Genomic DNA, 20,612 nt, shown 5'->3' with positions numbered 1-20,612 from the left:
GCCAGGATCACTTTTAACTATACTTCCAGGCAGTTTCATACTAGTGCTGTTTTTTAATTGTTTGTTTTTAAATTCTGAAATGTCTTTTAGGTCTTTTTTCTATTTCCTTAGCCACTGATATAGTACCAAAATCCTGGAGTATTGCAATATCCTCCTACAAATCTTCTAGTCTCATTCCACGTTTTGTACACCTTTGTAAGAGCAATTTTCTTTAAATTCCATTTTTGATATATCACATTCCTCTCCTTAAGTGCAAAGGATGGGGTCCCTGTGACTTACTGTATCACATACCTCTACCTATACTCAAGGCCCTCTCCCAATTCATCACCTGCTTTATTTTATCAGCTTTATTTGTTTTACTCTTAATACGGGCTTTTTGCTCTAGTTAAGCAAATATCTTACCACTCAACCAATACAATTTAGTTGTTCACATTTCTGTATCTTCCTATACAATTTTAAAAGGTGGGAAGAACATGTTCTTAGTAAATGGACAGATTTGGGTTTGAATCTGAACTTTCTCTATTGATTTGCTGTGTGATATCGGGCAGATTGCCTAACCTCTCTGAGCCTTACTTCCCCTATTTGTAAAGTTGGGATACAACTAACAACATCATAGGGTTATTTCCCTTATTCCTTCCTTTAATCTTCTTCACCAGTGATTTTTCTCTTCTTTAAAACCTGATTCAAACCTAATATCCTCTAAGAAATATTTAAAACTAATTCATCTTATTCTGGATTATAATATAACATCAAAGGCAATGATTATTTCTTTTATGTGATTTGTGTAATCTGAGATTCTTGTGATGCTCAATGCCGAGAATATAGTGTCTTCCTAAGTCTTATTCTCTTATTGACCAATGCTGGGTTTTCCTTTCGGAGCTGTCAAGCTGTACCTGGATGATGTGAATATATTCCTAATTTTTGAAAAAGTAATTTGGTCTTTTCTTCTAAGCAAGTCTTTAATCCAGCATCATGATAGTTGCTTTTCTCTACTCTTCCTTTCTAGAAGATTTAGGTCTATAAAAGAATTTTCAATATGGGTAATACTTCATGATTTTCTTTACTGTCTAACACTAACATGGGGTTTTAGAGGGAGGAGAGGACTAACCTGGACCCTGGGGGTTTCAGACTCCTGGACCTAGAGATTCAAACCCAAGAGAGGGAAAGAACTGATTTCCGGTCAAGAGCTGACTTCTGGTCCTCTGGAACTATCAGTATAGTGTCGTGATTGTCAGAATGAAGGCTTTGGAGTCAGAGACAGCTGGGTTCAGATCCTGACTCTGTCATTTATTATAGTGTGACTGTGTGCAAGTTACAAAACCTTTCTGTGGTTGTGTTTCCTCATCTGTACAATGAGAATTATAATAGTAGTTTCCTTTATATGATACATATTATAAGCACTCAGTTAATGTTAGCTGACTGGGTTTGTCTTTTTTTTTTTTTTTTTTTTTTTTTTACAAACCTGTATCACTATCCCCTAGCATATTCAATAAATATTTATTGAATGAATGTTGTAAATCCTGTCTCTAATATTTTACCTACCTTTCCATTTCCTAAGATGGCTGACATGTTCCTTATTTTCCAAACCTCCACTATGCATGAACAGTACAAGCAATTGTCCTTGAAATGCTATGAGATATACTTGGTCAAGCAGAACTGACTTACCTAAAATAGAAAAAAAATATTTTTCATAGTATTTTTACCTTAGGAAGTTATCAAACTATATCACAACCATAAACTCTATGTAATATTTTGGCATTTTTTTCTATTGTATTTGAAAGAGCATTAGACTAAAAATCTGGTCTCTACTGATTAACTGAGTGACTTTAGTGGAATAATTCAAGTAAGTCTTTCAGCCATTTTCTTCATCCATAAAATGATGTGTTGGATGGCAGGATTATGCTAGATGATATGAATTTCCTTCTAACCTAAAATTCTGTGTTTCTGTGACTTAGTATTAATGATATATATTTATTTAGGGGAGGAATCTGAAATTCTCAGAAGACATAGCTTCTTTGATGACAACATATTACTGAATTCCAGCGGTCCTTTAATTGAACATAGTTCCGGAAGCCTCACTGGAGAAAGATCTCTGTTCTATGACAGTGGAGATGGGTTTGGAGATGAAGGAGCTGCAGGAGAAATGATTGGTATGCTGTCTGGTCACGTAGAAGTCAAATATTTATTTTAATCAAATTACTATATTAGTAGATTTATTATATCAATCTAAAATTTCAAATATGTTTTTGTGTTATATAGGTCAGTACATTTTTTATTAAATTTTCAAAGCTTCTAGCATGTTTAAATATTTAGGCTAGGCCTGAGTAAATAGCCATCTGTTTAAATACATTTTCTATAGAGCTTATAAACTACTGCTTGTTTTTATTTTTACAAATTCCTCATTTTTGGTGGGAAGACAGTGAGGTTAGTATATTCCTCATAAAATATACTAGACTATATACTGGAAAACATTGTTTTCTTTAACATACATTGTGGGGAAGCTAAAGTATTTTTCCAGAATTGTATATTATTATTTTTTATTTATATTCCTCTGCTTAAGTGCCTTGGGTCCCCATGACTTACTATATCAAATACCTCTACCTATCCTCAAGGCCTTCTACCAATTTATCACCTTCTTTTTTCCTCAGCTTTGTTTGTTTTAACACAGACTATTTCACGTTATAAAATAGTCAAAGAAATTGGGTAGACAAAAACTGAGAAGTCCAAATGTGCATGTATTATTATTATTATTTTGAGATGGAATCTCACTATGTCATTCAGGCTGGAGTGCAATGGCACGATCTCGGCTCACTGCAACCTCCACTGCCCAGGTTCAAGCAAGTCTCCTGCTTCGGCCTCCTGAGTAACTGTGATTACAGGGGCCCGCCACCACATCCAGCTAATCTTTTTTGTATTTTTAGTAGAGACAGGGTTTCGCCATGTTTGATGAGGCTGGTCTGGAACTCCTGACCTACCTCAGCCTCTCAAAGTGCTGGGATTACAGGAGTGAGACATTGCACCCAGCCTAAATGCACATGTTTTAAATATTGTTTATTGACTGTTCCTATCAAATCTTTTAAAAAATTCTCTAGTTCACATTAAAAGTCTGGCTATTCCTTTACAATGTAATGCATAAAGTAACATTAATAAATGTTTAGTGACAAATGACAGATTCCAGTCTGTATGAAAATGTATTCATTGTGTTTTTCAAGACAATCTATTGCAAGATGATCAGAATATCCTGATAGAAGACATGCATTTGAACAGAGAAATTTCCCTGCCTCCTGAACCTCCCAGTAGTTTAGTGGGTATGTTGAAATTTTCCTTTGTGGGAAAGTAATGGGTACTAATGTTTAAATTGAGCCTCAGAACTTCTGAATTTAAGTAGCAATATAGAATAGTGAAAGGTAATTGTAGGGCTGTTGGGCCCCACAGGGTCGTGGGGTGTCCCTTATGCTGTGCTGAGGCGCAGTATCTGAGAAGTAAAGAGACAGGACACTGAAGAACTAGTGAAGAGCATCTGGACTTGAGGGGGCCACACCACCTGTGAGCAGAGATTGGCAAGAGCCCCAAATGCCCAGAAGCATCTGTGTTTATTAGGCACTAGCAGGAGGCAGGGTTGTAAGTGAGGTCATGATCTATGGGCTTAGTAATAGGGCATACATGATCACGTGAGTCACAAGCAAGGGGGCCACCCCATTATGTCACCTGGACAGAGAGGTGGGCTGTGTGCAGTAGGGGGCCATGCTGTGCGCAGTAGTAGAGGGTTGTGTACAGAAAAGGGATCTACCCCAATTAGGTCACCAAGGCAAGGAGGTGGGCTGTGTGTAACAGGTGTCCTGCACAACACTTCTTATCTGGGGGCTGGAGACTTCAAAGGATTTCTATTAGAAGCCAATGCAGTGGGAGCTAAGACTTGTGCTCTTCTCTTACGACATTTATAGGAAGATGATTTGAGCTAGCACAGAAGCGAGAAAAGACCTGACAGGGTGTACAGCCACTGTGAGTGGTCACACCAGAGGGGTTCTTCCACAATCGTGGTTATTTCCACAATCTCAGGGCTGGGGCCTACTTTCCATAGGAACTGGATGCAAGGTATACAACTCCTTTATCAGGAGGAGAGGCTCTTGCTCCAAGCCTTCCATACAGCATATGCCCTTTCAGGCAGGGACACCACCGCCTGGGTCTTTGGTTCTTGTCCTGGTCTGGCTGTTTTCCCATGTACTGCTTCTGTTCTGTGACTGCTCTAGGCATTCCTCCTACTACAAACTACTACTATATGGTTATATAGAAGGATTCTATAAATTAGCACTAAATGTATCAGTACAGCTCCGACTACAATACCTATATGATTATATAGAAAGATTATATAAACTAAGTTTGCTAGATATAAGAATTAAGTATGATTATATAAGCTAGATATATGTAAGGAGTAACTTATACTTCAAGCACTAATTCTATAAACAAATATATGATTACATATAAAGGATTATATAAAGGAAATAGCTGAGTAATAACACTATAAACTAAGATATTCTTCAGGCACTAATTGTGCCTGGCATCTGGACGGTCCTCCTTCCTTGGTGTCCATCGGGGGCCCTGTTACCCACAGTAGTAAAGAACAATGTCCTTTAAACTCTGCTAGTCTGACTGTAGACAATATAAAATAGGAAATTGGATTCTGAGAAAGGTACATTGAAGGGTATTTAGCCAGGATTGAGTTTAGCATGAGAATACTCTGCCAAAATATTATACATTTGATTTATTAATTAATTATTTTATTACATGGTAAGAAATTAACTAGTATGGTTTGATAATCTATGTACAATTTGAGAGAAATTAAAAATTGAGGATATTTTCCCTACTTGAAATTCATGTGGACGTACCTCAGATGATTTGAGGTCTTTTAGTCTGATTTTTCTTAAGAATTAAAAGTGCAATTAGCCCCATTTTGATTCTACACAATTTTTTATGTTATATTTGCTTTCTAAAAATAATAGTAAAAACTGAAAATACAAAGAGCTGGGTCAACTGATAAGTGATTTAACAGAATATCAATTTTTTTAGCAGACATATAGTCAAATTTTTATCAATCATTTACTGTAGTTGTTGCCACTGTTTTCACTTCTGCTGTGACTTTAGTCCACCCTTAGATGTCTCATGTGCAAAAGGGGATGATGATACCTGACTCACTTGAATTCTATGGGTCCCAGATCATATAATCTGTAAGCCTCTTCAACTCAATTAAATACATGATTCTAAGAATTCAAGTGTTCCAGTTAGCAACATAAATCTTCAGTTAGTTTATCTTTCCCTTTAATTCTCATACAGTCCTCTAGCCTGCATCCTAACTGGTTTTTTTTTTTTTTTTACAATTGCTTTTATGTGGATGTTGCTTAGTTGAAACAGATAACCCAGAGTGTATATGTGTACCTGAAAATGAAAAAATGGATGAAATAACCTTATTATCAACTGAAGAGGAAGGATTTACCCTTGATCCAATTGCTATTTCAGGTCAGAGGCATTCAGGTTTTTGTTTTAATTTTTAATACACTGTTAACTTATTTACTTTGAGATGTTTAAATAATCACTGAAATATTATAGGAGGTAGTCAATCTAGTACTAGCACTTGTAATACAATAGAGAAGAAGACTCTAAAGGAAATTTTAGGTGATCCTTTTGAGGTAGGAAGCAGGACTCAACTCCAGAAGGAGGCTTGAACACTGGACCAGATGAGGACTAGTTATAAGGGGGAGTGGGGGAAGCTTTCAATCAGACCCAACCATCAGTGTGCCATGGCAACACCAGGAGTTCACCCTTTTCCATGGCAATGACCCAATGATTACTACTCCTCCCCTGCATAAACCGGCCCCCTTAATCTGCATGCAATTAAAAGTGGATATAAATATGACTGCAAAACTGCCCTGAGCTGCTCATCTCTGCCTACTAGGTAGCCCTACTCTATAGCAGCAGTCACAGTGCTAGAGCTGTAACACTGCCAGAGCTGTAACACTGCCTATTCAATAAAGCTATTTTCTTCTACCTCTGACTTGCCCTTAAATTCATTTCCTGGACAAAACCAAGAACCCAGATGGGCTAAGCTCCACTTTGGGGCCCATTTGTCCTGTATTCCTGTACCACTTTCATTATATACCATCCTGTTCAAACCATGTATCCAGTTTGGGAAACTGAAAAATTTTAAACTGAGTTCAATTTAGGAAGGTATTGAGCCATTATTACTCTGCAGTGGGCACAGGAATAAAGAAAAAGACACACTTTTTACTTTTAAGAAGCTTACAAAACAGTCTAGTCAGGAAGATAGATAATCATACAAGTGAATATAAGGCAGAATAAAAGGACCAGAAGAGAGGCACAATGCTGTCTAGCATTTAACTTCAAGCATCATGTTTTTAGGGGTAAGCAGTAAGTATGAATCTAACATAACTAATATAACTACTAGTCTAATATAATTAGGTCGTTTAGAAACATCCTAGTTTTAGGTAGTATAATTGATAAGAATTTCAGCTTATAAACTCAGGCATGCAAACAGTAAAGCATTTACTTCTTCTTTTTCTTTCTTTTTTTTTTTTTTTTTTCTTTTAACTGAATTCACCACTGAGCCTCTCTCCCACTAGGCTGGCAGGAAATTCAATCCGTATAGCTTCCCTGGCTTCTTTTCTTTCCACCATGTAGTTCCAAAGTTTGGGAGAGGGGTGTGGAAAGTGGAAGGGAACCTCTGGTTATCAGCCAGACCAATTTGTGGTTCCCTCTGCTCCAGCCTACATAGCCTGAGGATCATCACTTAGCCAACCTCTCTGGTATCTTGTCTTGTTCCTGGGATTTTACTGAGGCACATCAGCCAGCAAGCAGGTTCTTGTACCTTTTGGTTCCATTTGATCTTGGATTTTTATTTATTCTGAGAAATTTAACCCTCTCTCCCCTTTTACAGCTTTACTGAAGAAAAGCTTGACTTCTGCTTTCTGCCTGGTCAAGCTTTTATTCCATCAATATTTTACTCGATCAAAATTCCCTGATGGGGTAAAATCCTATGGACCTAGTTACCTGCCTGGAATGTCTATGAATTTCAGTGGGAGAGGAAAAAATACACTGGACAAATACAAATTAATGTTGCAGAAAATTATTCTATTACATAAGCATTTTAGGGAACTTCCAAATTTGTTGGCTTCCCTCTCCCCGACATTTCCTCATTTGCTCATTTAACAGGTAGATCTCTTTCTAAGCACTTCCAAACAACACTTTGCAAAATGTATCAGCTATTGGCTGCTCAGCATAATTTTCAGAGGGGAGGAGAAGATATTTTCTTTCCAATGCAACACTGTAGATTGTATTGTGGTAGAAATTTATTTTCTTTTTTGGAGATAGGGTCTTGGTCTGTTGCTCAGTCTAGAGTATAGTGGTATGACCTCAGTTCACTTCAACCTCTGCTACTCAGGCTCAAAGGATCCTCCCATATCAGCCTCCTGAGTAGCTGGGTCTGCAGGTGTATGCCACCACTTGTGGCTAATTTTGTATTTTTTGTAGGAATGGGGTTTAGCCATGCTCCCCAAGCTGGTCTTGAACTCTTGGGCTCAAGCAATCTGCCCACCTTAGCCTCTTGAAGTGCTGGGATTATAGGCATGAGCCACCATTGCTGGCCTAGAAATTTCTGAAATATTTAGTGCCTACAATATTATTTTAGAAAGCCGTATAACCAATCACATTTGTGCCAATTTCTTGTATTTAGACATTGCTGAGAAAAGGAAAGGCAAAAAGAGGAGATTGCTCATAGATCCTGTCAAGGAGCTCAGTAGCCAAGTTATACATAAACAGCTTACTTCCTTTGCGGACACACTCATGGTTTTGGAACTTGCACCTCCTACCCAAAGATTGATGATGTGGAAGAAAAGGGGAGGAGTGGATACACTTCTGTCAACTGCTGCCCAGGATTTGATTCATGCTGAACTGAAAATGGTAACAGTTTCTATCCTTCTACATGAGGGCAATGTTTGGTTATAAATAAATAAACAAACACATATTTACATACATATATTTATAACAGAATTTAAACTGGCTAAGAAGTACCTCCTCATTTTGAATGAATTTTCTGGATTGTATGTATGAATTCTAGTTTTTTCCTTTTTAGATATGTGCTTGTGTTTTCTTGAATTGTTTTGCTGATACAAAAAAATGTGTATTTTTGCAGTTGTTTGCAAAATGCTTTCTGCCCTCTGGCTTTAAACTTGGAGGGAAAATGATACAGAAGGAGTCAGTAAGGGAAGAAGTGGGAAACCAAACTATAGTAGGTGAGACTTCTTAATTCTGCTGATGTTGAGGGGAATGTTGTGGAAACAAAAATTTGGTGTTTTAAATTTCAAAATGAAGATGGGATCCAATTCCATATTTTAAGTATAAATGCTAACTCTAGAAGAGTAGTTGGACTTAAATGAAATTACTACTTCAGTATTGCATTTTTCTGCATTTTAGATTAATTTTTGCCCCAGAGATTTTATTAAAAAGATTAAGTAGATATGCTGTGTAAACCATTCTTATTATCACTCTTTCTACCTCTTCACTCCCAAAGGCAGTACTAAAAAATCTTTAAAAAAGAAAATCTTTATATGTAGCAGGATAGTATTTCAATGTAAAACAACTAACATGAAAAGTCATGTAAGAATAAGAACAGCACTTAATACAGTTAACCTGAGATGGATTATTTCTGTCTACCCAAAAGGCACATGGAGTATAATAATCACTGATTATTATCATGATTGTTTTAAAGTAATAATAAAACCAAATGATGTGATGAGTGAGCCTCCACTTCCTGATGACCCTTCCTGAAGGCATTAAAACCTACTGAATAATATACCACCATGGGCTTGAACTGTCCATGTTGTCTTGTGAGTGAATGTGTGAAAGTGTATGTAGAGGAGATGGTTGGCAGAGAATGGGGAGTGGAGGTGATAAAGAGACAGAGGACAGGAAAGGGAAGATACATATGTGAGACTTGGGAGCGATAAGAAAGTTTGTATATCCTTTGCTTAAATTCTTGGATCTCAACTTGTCTGTCAGAAGTTTTCTTTTGTTAAAAGCATATCACACTTCAACTTTGAAAGATATTTTGGTGAAATTGTCTTTATTTCTTTGACAATTCAGAGACATCCATGATGCAAGAGCCAAATTCCCAGCAAGAGTTAAGTAAACCCCAAACTTGGAAGGATGTGATTGATGGATCTCAGCATAGCTCTCATGAAGATACCAATAAAAATATTGACTCTGAAGTAAGTTATCCAGAGAGAATCGTAAAAATATTTTATGTTCTATAGATATAGTAAAGGAATGTTGGGGCTCTGGTGTATTTTTTTACATTTGTATAGTTCATATTTTATTTTAAATTGTTTTACAATTTGTTTAGTAAGTAGCAGGGTAAAACATGATTTTCTTCTGCAAAATTTTTCTAGGAGTTTCAGATGTAAATCACAACATAAGGTGATTTCATACTGAACCAGTATTTTGCATGATATGTTAAATCAATGATTATCTATATGTAAATCTGGTTATTTTCTGAGAATCCTACTAGGCCTCATATTCTATGTGTCATAGAATTTTTTAGAACTGCAGGTAGTATACCTGCTTTGCTTCTCATCATAAATTCACCCTCTTATCTCTAAGAACAATATATTTTAGACCCACCAGTTGCCTCAGCCTTGAGTCTGAAAGACTATCTAAAGATCTATGACCAAAACAAAATTTTTAAAACTTTTTATTTGAAGATATAATTTTTATTTGAAAAAATTACTATTTGAAAACGTAGTTGGAAATAATGTGCTTTTAAATATTTTCTCAATTGTTATTTTATTGGTTGTACAAATATAAATATTATAGCCACACCAGATAAAAATAAACCAGTGCTTTTCTGGTTGGTTCCATTATCACTGTATTTTGATAACCACTCAGGGAATTCAGTCAACCCATGTTGAAACTGAATGCCCTTGGAAGGAAAGACAACTTCACAATGCATTCAAACAGAATGCATTTTATTAAATATTTGATAATATACTGGATATTGAGATACTGGGTTGCTGGTACTGCTCACTTCCTCACTTGGCTCAGGCATTTCTTAATGCCTACCTACCAAAAATTATGATTAGGCAAACCTGTTTAGTTTATGATTTTTTGGAAGGAAACTATAACTGCAGTTATCATAGACATAAGAAGATAGATTGTCCCATGGGCTTGAAGTAGAGAGAAGAGAGATTGATGTACCTCTTCTTTTGAATCTTTACTTCATTACCCTATGCTTATGCTTTAACCTTCAATTCTACTCTTATTCTGCTTCCAAAAATGGTTAACAAATGTGAAATATAGTCAAGCATGGGAGCACAAGAACAAGAGGGACAAGAAAATATTGATTCTGTTTAATCATTTTCAAATCTTCATAAAAAAGAATTTTTATGTATCATAACTGCAAAGTTGAGAGTATCAAAATGTAGAATATTCATATAAATTAAAAAAGGAAAAACAAGGCTTCACAAATATGTATATTAAATAATAAAATATAACTCTTTATGTTTACTAAAACTTTTTGAAGCTGAGTGGAAAAAGCAGGTAAACTATGTTAGAGGAGGCTCTTAATCAAGATTGGGGAAGACAGCTGAGGAATGAAGCTTGGAGACAGGTTGAAGATGAAAAGGGGTTGACAGCTTCTATAGCAATGAGAAGGGAAGGAGATGATAGGGACTAGGGACTCTTTGACTGTCTGTTTTTCTTTCTTCCTTTGTGTCTTCACTCCCCTTCTAGCAGACAGTTTCTTCCTCCCTTTTGCCCATGACAACTCCAGCAGTGGTGGCAGGAATCCTGTCATGGTCCTTGGTAGAGATATTAATATCCCTTCCCTCACTCTCACTCCCGCTCTGCATGCCTATTGCAGATGCTTTTCCTCTGCCACCTGGTATTGGCATGAGAATAGAGGTAAGGGAGTGGGGCTACATAAAGTGCTTCAAAGCAAAGTGGTCTCAGTAGCACAGCAGTAGAGAGTCAAGTCTCTTTAATGTGACGCCTGCAGTAGCGAGGAAAATAGAAAGGAAAAGGATAGGAAGCAAGGAGGGAAGGGGCATACAAGTTCTTCCTTTATGCAAGGCGTATGGAAAACAGGAATATTAAGTCAAAGACTGCCTGTCTGGGATAGTTCAGAGATAATATTTTGAGAATGTGGGTAGTCTTTTAAATTGGTTTGAGAAATGAGCATTCATGTGATTAAAGCATTTAACAAAAATCAAATTGTTCCTGTATAACCACTGGCAGATTTACCTAACTTTCCCTAATTTGCTTCAGCAGGATATTGTTGAAATGGTGTCTTTAGCTGCTGAGGAATCATCTTTAACGAATGACTTCTTGGCAAAAGAAATTGAATATAGTCCAGCTGAATTGGTAAATATATGTATAGTCTTGGGAATGTTCTTAAAAAATTTTATCTCTAAATATTTAACACCTTATTTATCTAAAACTTGGCTTTTAAAACTGTCATGTTACTTTCAAAATTTATTATTTAAATTTGTGGCTATGACAGAGATGTTTGTGAATAGTTTGATAAAATATTCCAAATTGCTCTGATTTTTGTCTTTAATTTCTTTTGTAACTTCAAATACTTTCATAGAAAAGTGTGAGATTTTTGTGCTTATCAAAAGTAGTGACAGGATTTAAAATGTTGAGAATCACTATTTTAAATCATTCTCTAGAGAAACAGAACTATATTAAGAGTATGACAGCCTAGGGCATTTGAAATTTTATCTTATTTACCAAAAAATTATGAGCAATTTTTTCTTTAACATTATGTGGCATAGTCTTGTATCTATATAAGACTTCTGGAAGTCTGAAACAAAATAATCTGGTGGTCAAAGGGCCACATGTCAATTGCAAAGACAGAAGTAAAGTCTGATTTACCTGACTCCCTGCTTGTTAACTGTCTTATTTCTCTGGTCTTGTCCCAGAGTACTGAAAACATTTCTAAGATTGTAAAGAATTTTAACAAAAGTTTTTTAGTAAATAATATAAAAACACCTAGTAAGCCTGATATTAATTTGCTTCTATACAATTACCTATATATGAGTTCCAAGACTAGCTGATTGTTTTTTCATACAAGAAAACAGACTGAATTCTCTAGATATTCTAGGACAGAGTAAATAACCTGAACTTTTTACCTGAACTATCCAAACAGCTGAGCCAGAAGTGGGTTGATTCATTTTTTCTATTTTCTTTGCTTCTATAGATGCAGGTTATTTTCATACATGGTCAAGCAAATCACAACATAGCACAAGTTCAGCTGTTTCAATAATCCACTGAGCTTTCCACACAATGGATTCAGCTGTAGGGTGTCCAGTTAGATCAAAGGGACAGGCTTTAGCAGAATGCAGAGTATTTCCTCTGAGCCTTTCTGTGGTTAGGTTAGTTGTGCATTATAGGTAAAGCTAGATCTCACGGATCTTTAACAAAGAGGTTTTTACATTTCTAAAACTGCGTTTGTTTATTTAAAAATAAAATATTAATAAGTGGGTGTCCTCATTTATCCAAGGACAGATCAGAAAATAATAATCATAAATTATAGCTGAAGGGATTTGGAAAACTCTCCAGAATAAAGTGACCATATTTTCAAATCAGTCTCTTTGGGATACAGGAAAGCATACAGCATAGGCAGGCCCAGGAAGCTGGTATAGTTGGTGGAAATGGGGACTCAGTAGTTCCCAGGCTGAGTCAAAGAGTCCCTTTAGCCTCACATGATTTAAAATGTCATACAGAATATTCTGGTGCTTTCTCTAATTGTCTTGGAGTCTATGAAATTGAAAGCACTTTTAGAAAGTGTCGGGGCTCCTATACATGAAGGCTAGACAAACAGTGGACATGTGATGAGAGTGGCACAGATGCTGTTGGGTTGAATGGTCAGAATTAGCTTAGGAAAAATTATAAAGTAGGCCAGCTTTGTGCCACTTCCCTTCCCCCAACCCTTTATAGGCCTCTTTTTTCAAATTCATGGACACCTTTCGTATGCCCAGTTTCTGTTCTCACATCATAAGGTGTTAGTTTGTAAGGGATTAGAACAAATTCTTGCAAATTATTTCAACTTTGCCATTTTTAAATATTGAGATATTTCTGAAAGTGGTTAAGCCTTAAATACCAAAAAAAAAAAAAAAAAAAAATCTATTCAGATAACATGACAGGCAGTGGGTTAATCTTTTTTGGACAAGGCATCTCGAAATCTGAAAGGTTTCTAACCTAATTGTACACAAACTACTAAACAGCAGTTGGGTTTAGAGCTTCCATTACCAGATAAGTTCAGATAAAGGCCTTTACAAAGCAGAAATAACTGTATGTTTACTCCTGTCACCCGAATTCAAATTGACAGAACTAGGATAACTCTAGGCAAAAGTTGTTGTCTTTGATAACTTTACTTTTCAAAGTAACCATAAGGCCATGGACACATTACCAAATAAAGATGGCAGAAAAAAAAAAAAAAAAGGTGGCAGAATTTCCTATTTTGGAGCCTCTTATCAGAAGACACCCTGGAGAGTATAGGTGTAATTGTGCAAAGGCTGATTTATATTTGTATGTTAGCCTTATTCTCTTTATTATCAGACTATAAGCTCTTTATTTCGCAGGACCCATTGTAATAGTTGTGTTTCTTGTAGAAGATAACACTATGATTGGCAAATAGTAAGCATTTAGTAAAATTTGCATAAATTAAATATTTTATTTATCAATCAATCAAACAGGGGTCATTGAGGAATGAACAAAATATTGAGACAGAGAGATGGAATCGAAGAATACTTCATATGTTAAATCATTTACGGGTGAGATGCTAGGGTTTGTCAACCCTATTTTTATTTTTAAAAATAAGTAAATATGGACTTCAAGCTTCTAGATACCAAAGAAAATGCAACGATTTTCCTTTTTTTTTTTTTTTTTTTTTGAGGCCAAATGCTACTAGAGTGCAATGATTTTCAGTAGTATACCCAGGGCTAAATATAGATGTTTGGTTTTGGTACCTGCATATTCTAATCAACTTCTTACCTACCCTCATACCCCTAGATATCTATTCTGTGTCCCATCCTTGTTTTTAGCAGGATACCAACTAATTCTCAACATGAAACATAGTTTATAGCAGTTCAAGAGTAACAATTCAGATCATTTTAGAATTTATGTTTTTATCAAAATAATACAAGTATATTATTTTTAAAGTTTAATAGCACCATGTAATAAGGCTGGAAAAAAAAAGGCTTTTGTCCTATCCCTCCTTATTCCTAAGTCCTGCTCACCAGAAGCAACTACACTAAGCTATTTTTTTTAGTATATATACCTATATTCCTAATTAACATGCGTTTACTGCTCTTTCTTGGTATTTCAGCTTTAAACCTTATCTACTGACTTCCTTTGACAGAAAATGAAGGTTTAGCTTAGTTACCTTTCCCACCCTAGTATACTTTCAGCATAGTGTTATATGTTTACAGTGTTATATTTGTAATAGTTATGATGCAGGTTTGCTTGTGACAGGGAGCCAAAATATTAGTGGCTTAAAAAACATAGTTTGTTTATCTCTCAGGTAAAAGTTCAAAGTGGTATGGCAGCTATGCTCACGGAGTTGTCAGGGACCCAGGTTTCCTTTATCTTCTCAGGATCCAAAATGGCTAACTATCCACCATGTGTATACTCCAATCAGCTGCAAAATATCCTTTAAGAGTACAACCCAGAAATTGTGTCACTTTTTATACTTCATTGAGCAGCCCTTAGTCACATTGCCATAGCAATTGGGAAATGTAGTTTTTATTTGGTAAACTTAGTCCCAGCTAATAATTCTGTTACTATGGAAGAGGAGAATGGAAATTAAAGGACAACTAGCAGCTGCTGCCATAAATACTATATAAAAATTAGTTTACATTGAAGCTTCATAGTATAATTATATTTCTTATCAACTTTATGGTTGTTTTGTCATTAGGTTTTTTCAAGTTAATCATTACCTCATTTTTTTTTCATTTGCTCAGTGTCTCTAAACCCATTTTAATTATTTTTCCAAACTCTGACAATATGACCAAACTGTGACAAACTCTGGCAAAAATACCATTTTGTGGTTTTATAATATTTTATAATATCTCTTATCAAATAATCCATCAGTTCCATTTTTTTCCTTAAAGTTATCTGTCTGGGAGCTCACCATCCTCTTGTTCTGATCCAAACCAGTTGCTCTTTAGGTCTGTTCCATAGTTTTTGTCTTGAGATATTGCTTTGTCATAAATATGGGAATTTGTCTCTTCCTGTATGTATTATCACCTCTGCATTTTTTGGTGCTTTGATCTGCCTTTATCTTTCATTTTTTTATTGTTAACATCCTTTCGTAATTTCCTGAGTTAAAGAGTCCATAAGAGATAGTCCACACAACCTTGAGCATTTATTTCACCTTTAACATGATTGATTGTCTCTAGACATAAGTTGAAAATATATTTCTCTCAGATGTTGAAGGCTTTGTAACCTTGCTAGGATTCTTCTGATGTTGTTGAAAGGTCAAATGTTCTCTTAGTTGGTGATTCTTTGTAGGTAACCTTTATTTTCTCTCTGGAAGCTTTTGATCTTTTATTATTTATTATTATTTTTATACCTGGCACTCTGGAATTTCACGATTTTTTTTTCTTTCATTTATTGTGCTTATCATGTAGTGTGCTCTTCTATTCAGGAATTTCATGTTCCTGAGTTTTAGAAAATTTTTAAAAATTTCTTGGACTTTCTCTTTATTATTATTGTTTTTTAAAGTTTTTCCTGGAGTCAAAGTCCTGCTGTGTTGCTCAGGCTGGTTTCAAACTCCTGGCCTCAATTTCCTTGTAATTTATCTGTTTTGTCTTCCTGAAGGGCTTATGAGACAGATGTTGAATCACCTGAACTGCTTCTTTAATTTTTAACAAATATTTTATCCTCTATATGAATTTCCTTTGTATTTTTGTTTTTCTACTCTCTAGATTGCTTGAACTTTGTCTTCTAAACTTCATTGAATTTTTATATCTGCTTTCACCTTTTTGTTTTCCAGGAGTATTTTTATTAGTTACTAACTCTTCTTTTGTTTTATAGTATCCCAATATTTTATTTAATTATTCATTTAGGTTTTAAAAGCAGCTTTATTGAGATATGAGTAACATGAAATAAACTATATTTAAAGTATTCAGTAGATAAGTCTTGACATATGTATACAACTTTAAAACCTTCGCCACAATCAAGAGAGTGAACATATCTTAAACCAGAAAAACTTTCCTTGTGCCACTTGTGAATCCCTCATTTGCATACCTCCAACTGGTACCCCCATTCCCAAGCAACCCCTCATCTGCTTCCTCTCACTGTTTCACTATTTTCCTAGCCATTTTCATGAATACAATGAAAAATTCTCTCAACTTCAGAGGTTGCACTTCTGCTCCCTGCATTAGCTTTCCTTAGTGATTTTCTTGAATGCATTTCTTTTTGCTCTTTAATATTAGAGATTTTACTCAAATGTCTTGTAGATCCTAGGATTGTCTGCTTTTATTTAAGAGTGAGACACCAAGAAATGGATTGGAAGTATACATGCATGAGTAGGGCTTAAAGACTTATAGTGTTTACACTTAGGTAATTGGGTGGCACCCCTCACCTTCCCCAGATTGTATTACATAACTGGATTTTGTTCCCCCGTTAGAATAGTAGGCTTTTCCAGAGTAATCCTTAAGTCTGCTGCCTAGGAGATATAAGCAGGATGCCAATGGCTCAGGAATCAAAAGGAGGTAAAGTAGAGGCCAGTTATCTCACTGTTCAGAGTGTAGAATTTCCCTTAATCTCACTATTCTCGGTATGACACTTCACCATCCACAGGGCTACTGTCCTAAGTCCAGAGCCTTGGTTCTTGGTATCTCCAGAAGAGCAACTCCTTGCCTTTTACTATATGAGAAGTGGTCTCTGATTCTGTGAGGTGGTGGAGCGGACAGAAGGTCTAACTCTTCCTAAGTAGATTCAATCCTCAAGGAATTCTCCGGTTTTCAGCTTCAGGCCCGCTTCCCAGTTTATGACACACTGATGTCTCCAACTCCTGAGCTTTTCTAAGATACTGTGTCTCAAATTGACTTGCTTTTTGCTGCCTTTGCCACTGCCGGCACTGAGGTTTCAGTTGTCTCTACTCTACTAAATCAGTTATGTCTTCCACTTTCTTTGTCTTTATCTCCTTTCTTTGTCACCTTTTCTTCCTTCCCCTTCATTTCAGAAAGGTTTCTGAAAGGAACAGAAAAAAACACTTATGTTTAATCTTGCATATTTGTCCCTTTAGGGTTTTTCAAAATAATTCTTGAAATTGAAAAAGCTGTCCTTATTCTCTCCTGGGGGAAAAAGCCATCCAATTCACATCTTTTTCTCTCAAGGTGGGGAATAAATGTAGGGTGGATATGTCATCTTTGAAAAGTTACTGACCCTGGGCCATACCTTTGGTTAAGATAAAGTATTTAATTTATTAATTTGTTATATGTTATGGACAAGCAAAACCTTGTATATGGTATTTCTAAATATGCTTCACGACTATCTGAGAAGTATGATTCTTATAGGGACACCGGCCATTCACTGCAGTATTTCCTTTTTTCTTTTCTTTTCTTTTCTTTTTTTTTTTTTTTTTTTTTTTTTTTTTTTTTTTTTTTTTTGAGACAAGGTTTCACTCTGTCACCCAGGCTGGAGTGCAGTGGCGTGATCTCAGCTCACTGCAACCTCTGCCTCCTAGGTTCAAGTGATTCTCCTGCCTCAGCCTCCCGGATAGCTGGGATTACAGGCACACACCACCATGCCCAGCTAATTTTTGTATTTTTAGTAGAGATGGGGTCTTACCATGTTTGCCAGGCTAGTCTCAAGCTCCTGACCTCAAGTGATCTGCCCTACTCAGCTTCCCAAAGTACTGGGATTATAGGCATGAGCCACCTCACCTAGCCACACTGCAGTATTTCTAATTTAAAAACTACTACTCTAGGAATCTGAGTGCAAATCCTAGTCTTCATGAAAAGAGTTATTGTCATCCATAATTAAAATTCTTGATTGTACCTCAGTTATTTCCAGTAGGTACACAGATGCCATATAGTGAATCCAACATCTTTTTAATTTGTGCAGAGAAATTGGGAGTTTTTTACGTAGTTAGAATCCCCTGCTGCTTAAACTAGAGTTGGTTATAATCAACAACAACACCAGTACGTTTAAGCAAGAGAAGACTGATAGGCTTATTATTTTTATTGTATTTGAAGCCTCCCAAAGTCCCATGGACTTTTTTTTTTTGTCTGCAAAGTTAGCCTAATTGCCCTTTCCACAGGAGCCATTTATGTTAACATCAATTTTTAAAAAGACCTAACATTTGTATAACACCTTATAAATTTTTACAACACTTTGGAATTCTTTTGCATGTATGTTCTTTATGAACTAAGCTCGTGTACAGTGACTTGTGTTGTTTTTATGTTTACTAAGGAGTCATTTCCCTTTTCCATTTAAGGATTTTATAGTCAAAATGTCAAAGTATTTTATCAAAAATGTCAATATTTTGTTGTTCATTATGCATTTGTAGCCAGCTTTACTTCTAATGATCTTGTTTCCCTTTTCTTTTCTAATTATTTTCCCAGGAATCTAACAAGATGGGAATGCAGTCCTTTAGTCTGATGAAGCTCTGTAGAAATAGTGACCGAAAACAAGCAGCTGCCAAATTTTATAGCTTTCTTGTCCTAAAAAAACATCAGGCTATTGAGCTGAGCCAGAGTGCTCCCTATGCAGATATTATAGCTACGATGGGACCAATGTTTTATAAAATGTGAAGGAAATCCAGACATACAGATTTATGTCATCACTGGAGTTTCTGTGTAGATTGTTCAATTTAATGCAGAAGCCATCTGGAAGCAGCTAAAGGTCTGATCCATTTCATAGATAGGCTGACCTATCTGTAGTTCAGAATAATCATAGCTAGAATTGGAAATCTACATACTTACAAAGAAATATTTTAAATTCTTTTTTTTTTTGTTTTGTTTTAAGGACAGAGGTCTAACTATGTTCCCCAGGCTGGACTTGAACTCTGGGCTCAAGTGATTCTCCTGCCTCAGTCTCCTGAATAGCTGGGACTACAGGCACATGCCACCATACCTGGCTCAGAAATACTTAATTATAGCTAAGTAATTTTTTTAACTTAGCTGATTTGAATATATCACATTTATCATTTCCCTGATTTGAATATTGCATTTAGGATACATTTAGGATGCATTTTTAAAATGCTCTATGATTTTGACAAACATTCAAAGATGTTTCTTAAAAGACTATTTTAAATTGGTGTATTTACTTGAATTTTGTCGGGTTAATGATGAAAATGTTCTTATTTCTACACAGATACTTTCTTTGATTGTAATTCATATCATCCTTGATTTGGCTTAATGCCATAGTTTTAAATCTACTATCTTAATTGAAGAGTTACAAAGCTCCTCTTTGCTTTAAATTACTTGAATGGCTTTTAGTCTATTTATAGGTCATTTAACCTTTTTATTTACTATTTAATGATTATTGTAATCACCATTAATGTGTCAGCAAAACTAAATCTGCTTCTATTTTTTAAAAAATTAGCAGATACTTATTCAGCATGTTGTTTGCAGCTACAGTCTTGAGTAAAGATCTCCAAAATAAATGTTCTTTTACTTGGTGTTTATCAAACATTTTTGACATTAAAACTGTTGTTTTTCTTTTTTCTTAATTGAAGTTTGAGTTAGGATATTTTCATATTATGTTCTGTGAGCTCCATAATACACTGTGCAATAAAGCCTATGGTAATCTTTAAAATGCTGTTGTACCTAGAATTATACTGCAAACAACAAATTCTAAATAGCCTCTCTAAATGTATTTAACTATACATTTTAAATGTCAAAATTGTCTTTTAAAAATTTCTTTTATTTTTAAAATTAACATACAGAAAAATTGACTTCTTAATTTTGGTGCACAGTTCTATGAATTTTAACATATGTTTAGACTCCTGTAACTATCTCCATAATCAGAATTCCAGCAGTAACATCATCCTGAAAAAATTCCCTGTGTTATCCCTTTGTGTTAACACCCTTCCCCTATATAACATCTGGCAACCACTCTTCTCCATGACTACACTTTTGTCTTTTTGAAAATGTCATACAAATGGAATCATACAGTATGTACCTTTTGATACTGGCCTTTTTCACTCACAAATGTCTTTGAGATTCATCCAAGTGGTTGCATGTGTCAGTGGTTTGTTCCTTTTTATTGCTGAGTAATATTCTGTTGCCTAGATATAGCACAGTTTATTTATCCATTTACCCACTGAAAGATGTTTAAGTTGTTTCCAGTTTTAACAATAATAGAGCTACATACATTTATGTACATTTTTGTGTGGATATAAGTTTTTATTTGTCTATGGTAAATATCTAGGAATGGGATTGCTGGGTCATATGGCAAGTATATGTTTAACTTTATAAGAAATTATGAAATTATTTTCCAGAGTGGATGTACTATTTTACATTCCCGCTAACCATGTAAGAGAGTTCCAGTTGATTTTTTGTTTACTTGTTATTTTGAGATAATTGTAGATC

The 20,612-nt window shown here is 35.4% G+C and overlaps 1 protein-coding gene across 4 annotated transcripts in view; it reads left to right on the top strand.

Moving 5' to 3' along the window:
• Positions 1–20,243, top strand: part of RAD21L1 (RAD21 cohesin complex component like 1) — a 28,133-nt gene extending 7,890 nt beyond the window's left edge. For 2 of the 4 annotated variants that reach the window (XM_039479807.2, XM_074406352.1), the window contains 9 exons: positions 1,980–2,150; positions 3,213–3,308; positions 5,401–5,514; positions 7,745–7,971; positions 8,204–8,303; positions 9,154–9,278; positions 11,335–11,427; positions 13,764–13,841; positions 18,642–20,243. In XM_039479807.2, the coding sequence (XP_039335741.1) occupies positions 1,980–2,150; positions 3,213–3,308; positions 5,401–5,514; positions 7,745–7,971; positions 8,204–8,303; positions 9,154–9,278; positions 11,335–11,427; positions 13,764–13,841; positions 18,642–18,830 (1,193 nt within the window). In that variant the 3' untranslated portion in view covers positions 18,831–20,243. Of the gene's footprint in view, positions 1–1,979; positions 2,151–3,212; positions 3,309–5,400; positions 5,515–7,744; positions 7,972–8,203; positions 8,304–9,153; positions 9,279–11,331; positions 11,428–13,763; positions 13,842–18,641 lie in introns of all 4 variants that reach the window. The other 2 variants (XM_039479806.2, XM_074406351.1) reach the window with 1 other exon arrangement.
• The last annotated feature ends 369 nt before the right edge of the window (positions 20,244–20,612 follow it).

The sequence above is a fragment of the Saimiri boliviensis genome, chromosome 9 (assembly GCF_048565385.1).
Source record: "Saimiri boliviensis isolate mSaiBol1 chromosome 9, mSaiBol1.pri, whole genome shotgun sequence".
In the NCBI taxonomy this organism is placed as follows: Eukaryota; Metazoa; Chordata; class Mammalia; order Primates; family Cebidae; genus Saimiri; species Saimiri boliviensis.
The sequence above is the reverse complement of the archived record's forward strand: the minus strand, read 5'-3'. Positions and strand labels throughout refer to the sequence as shown.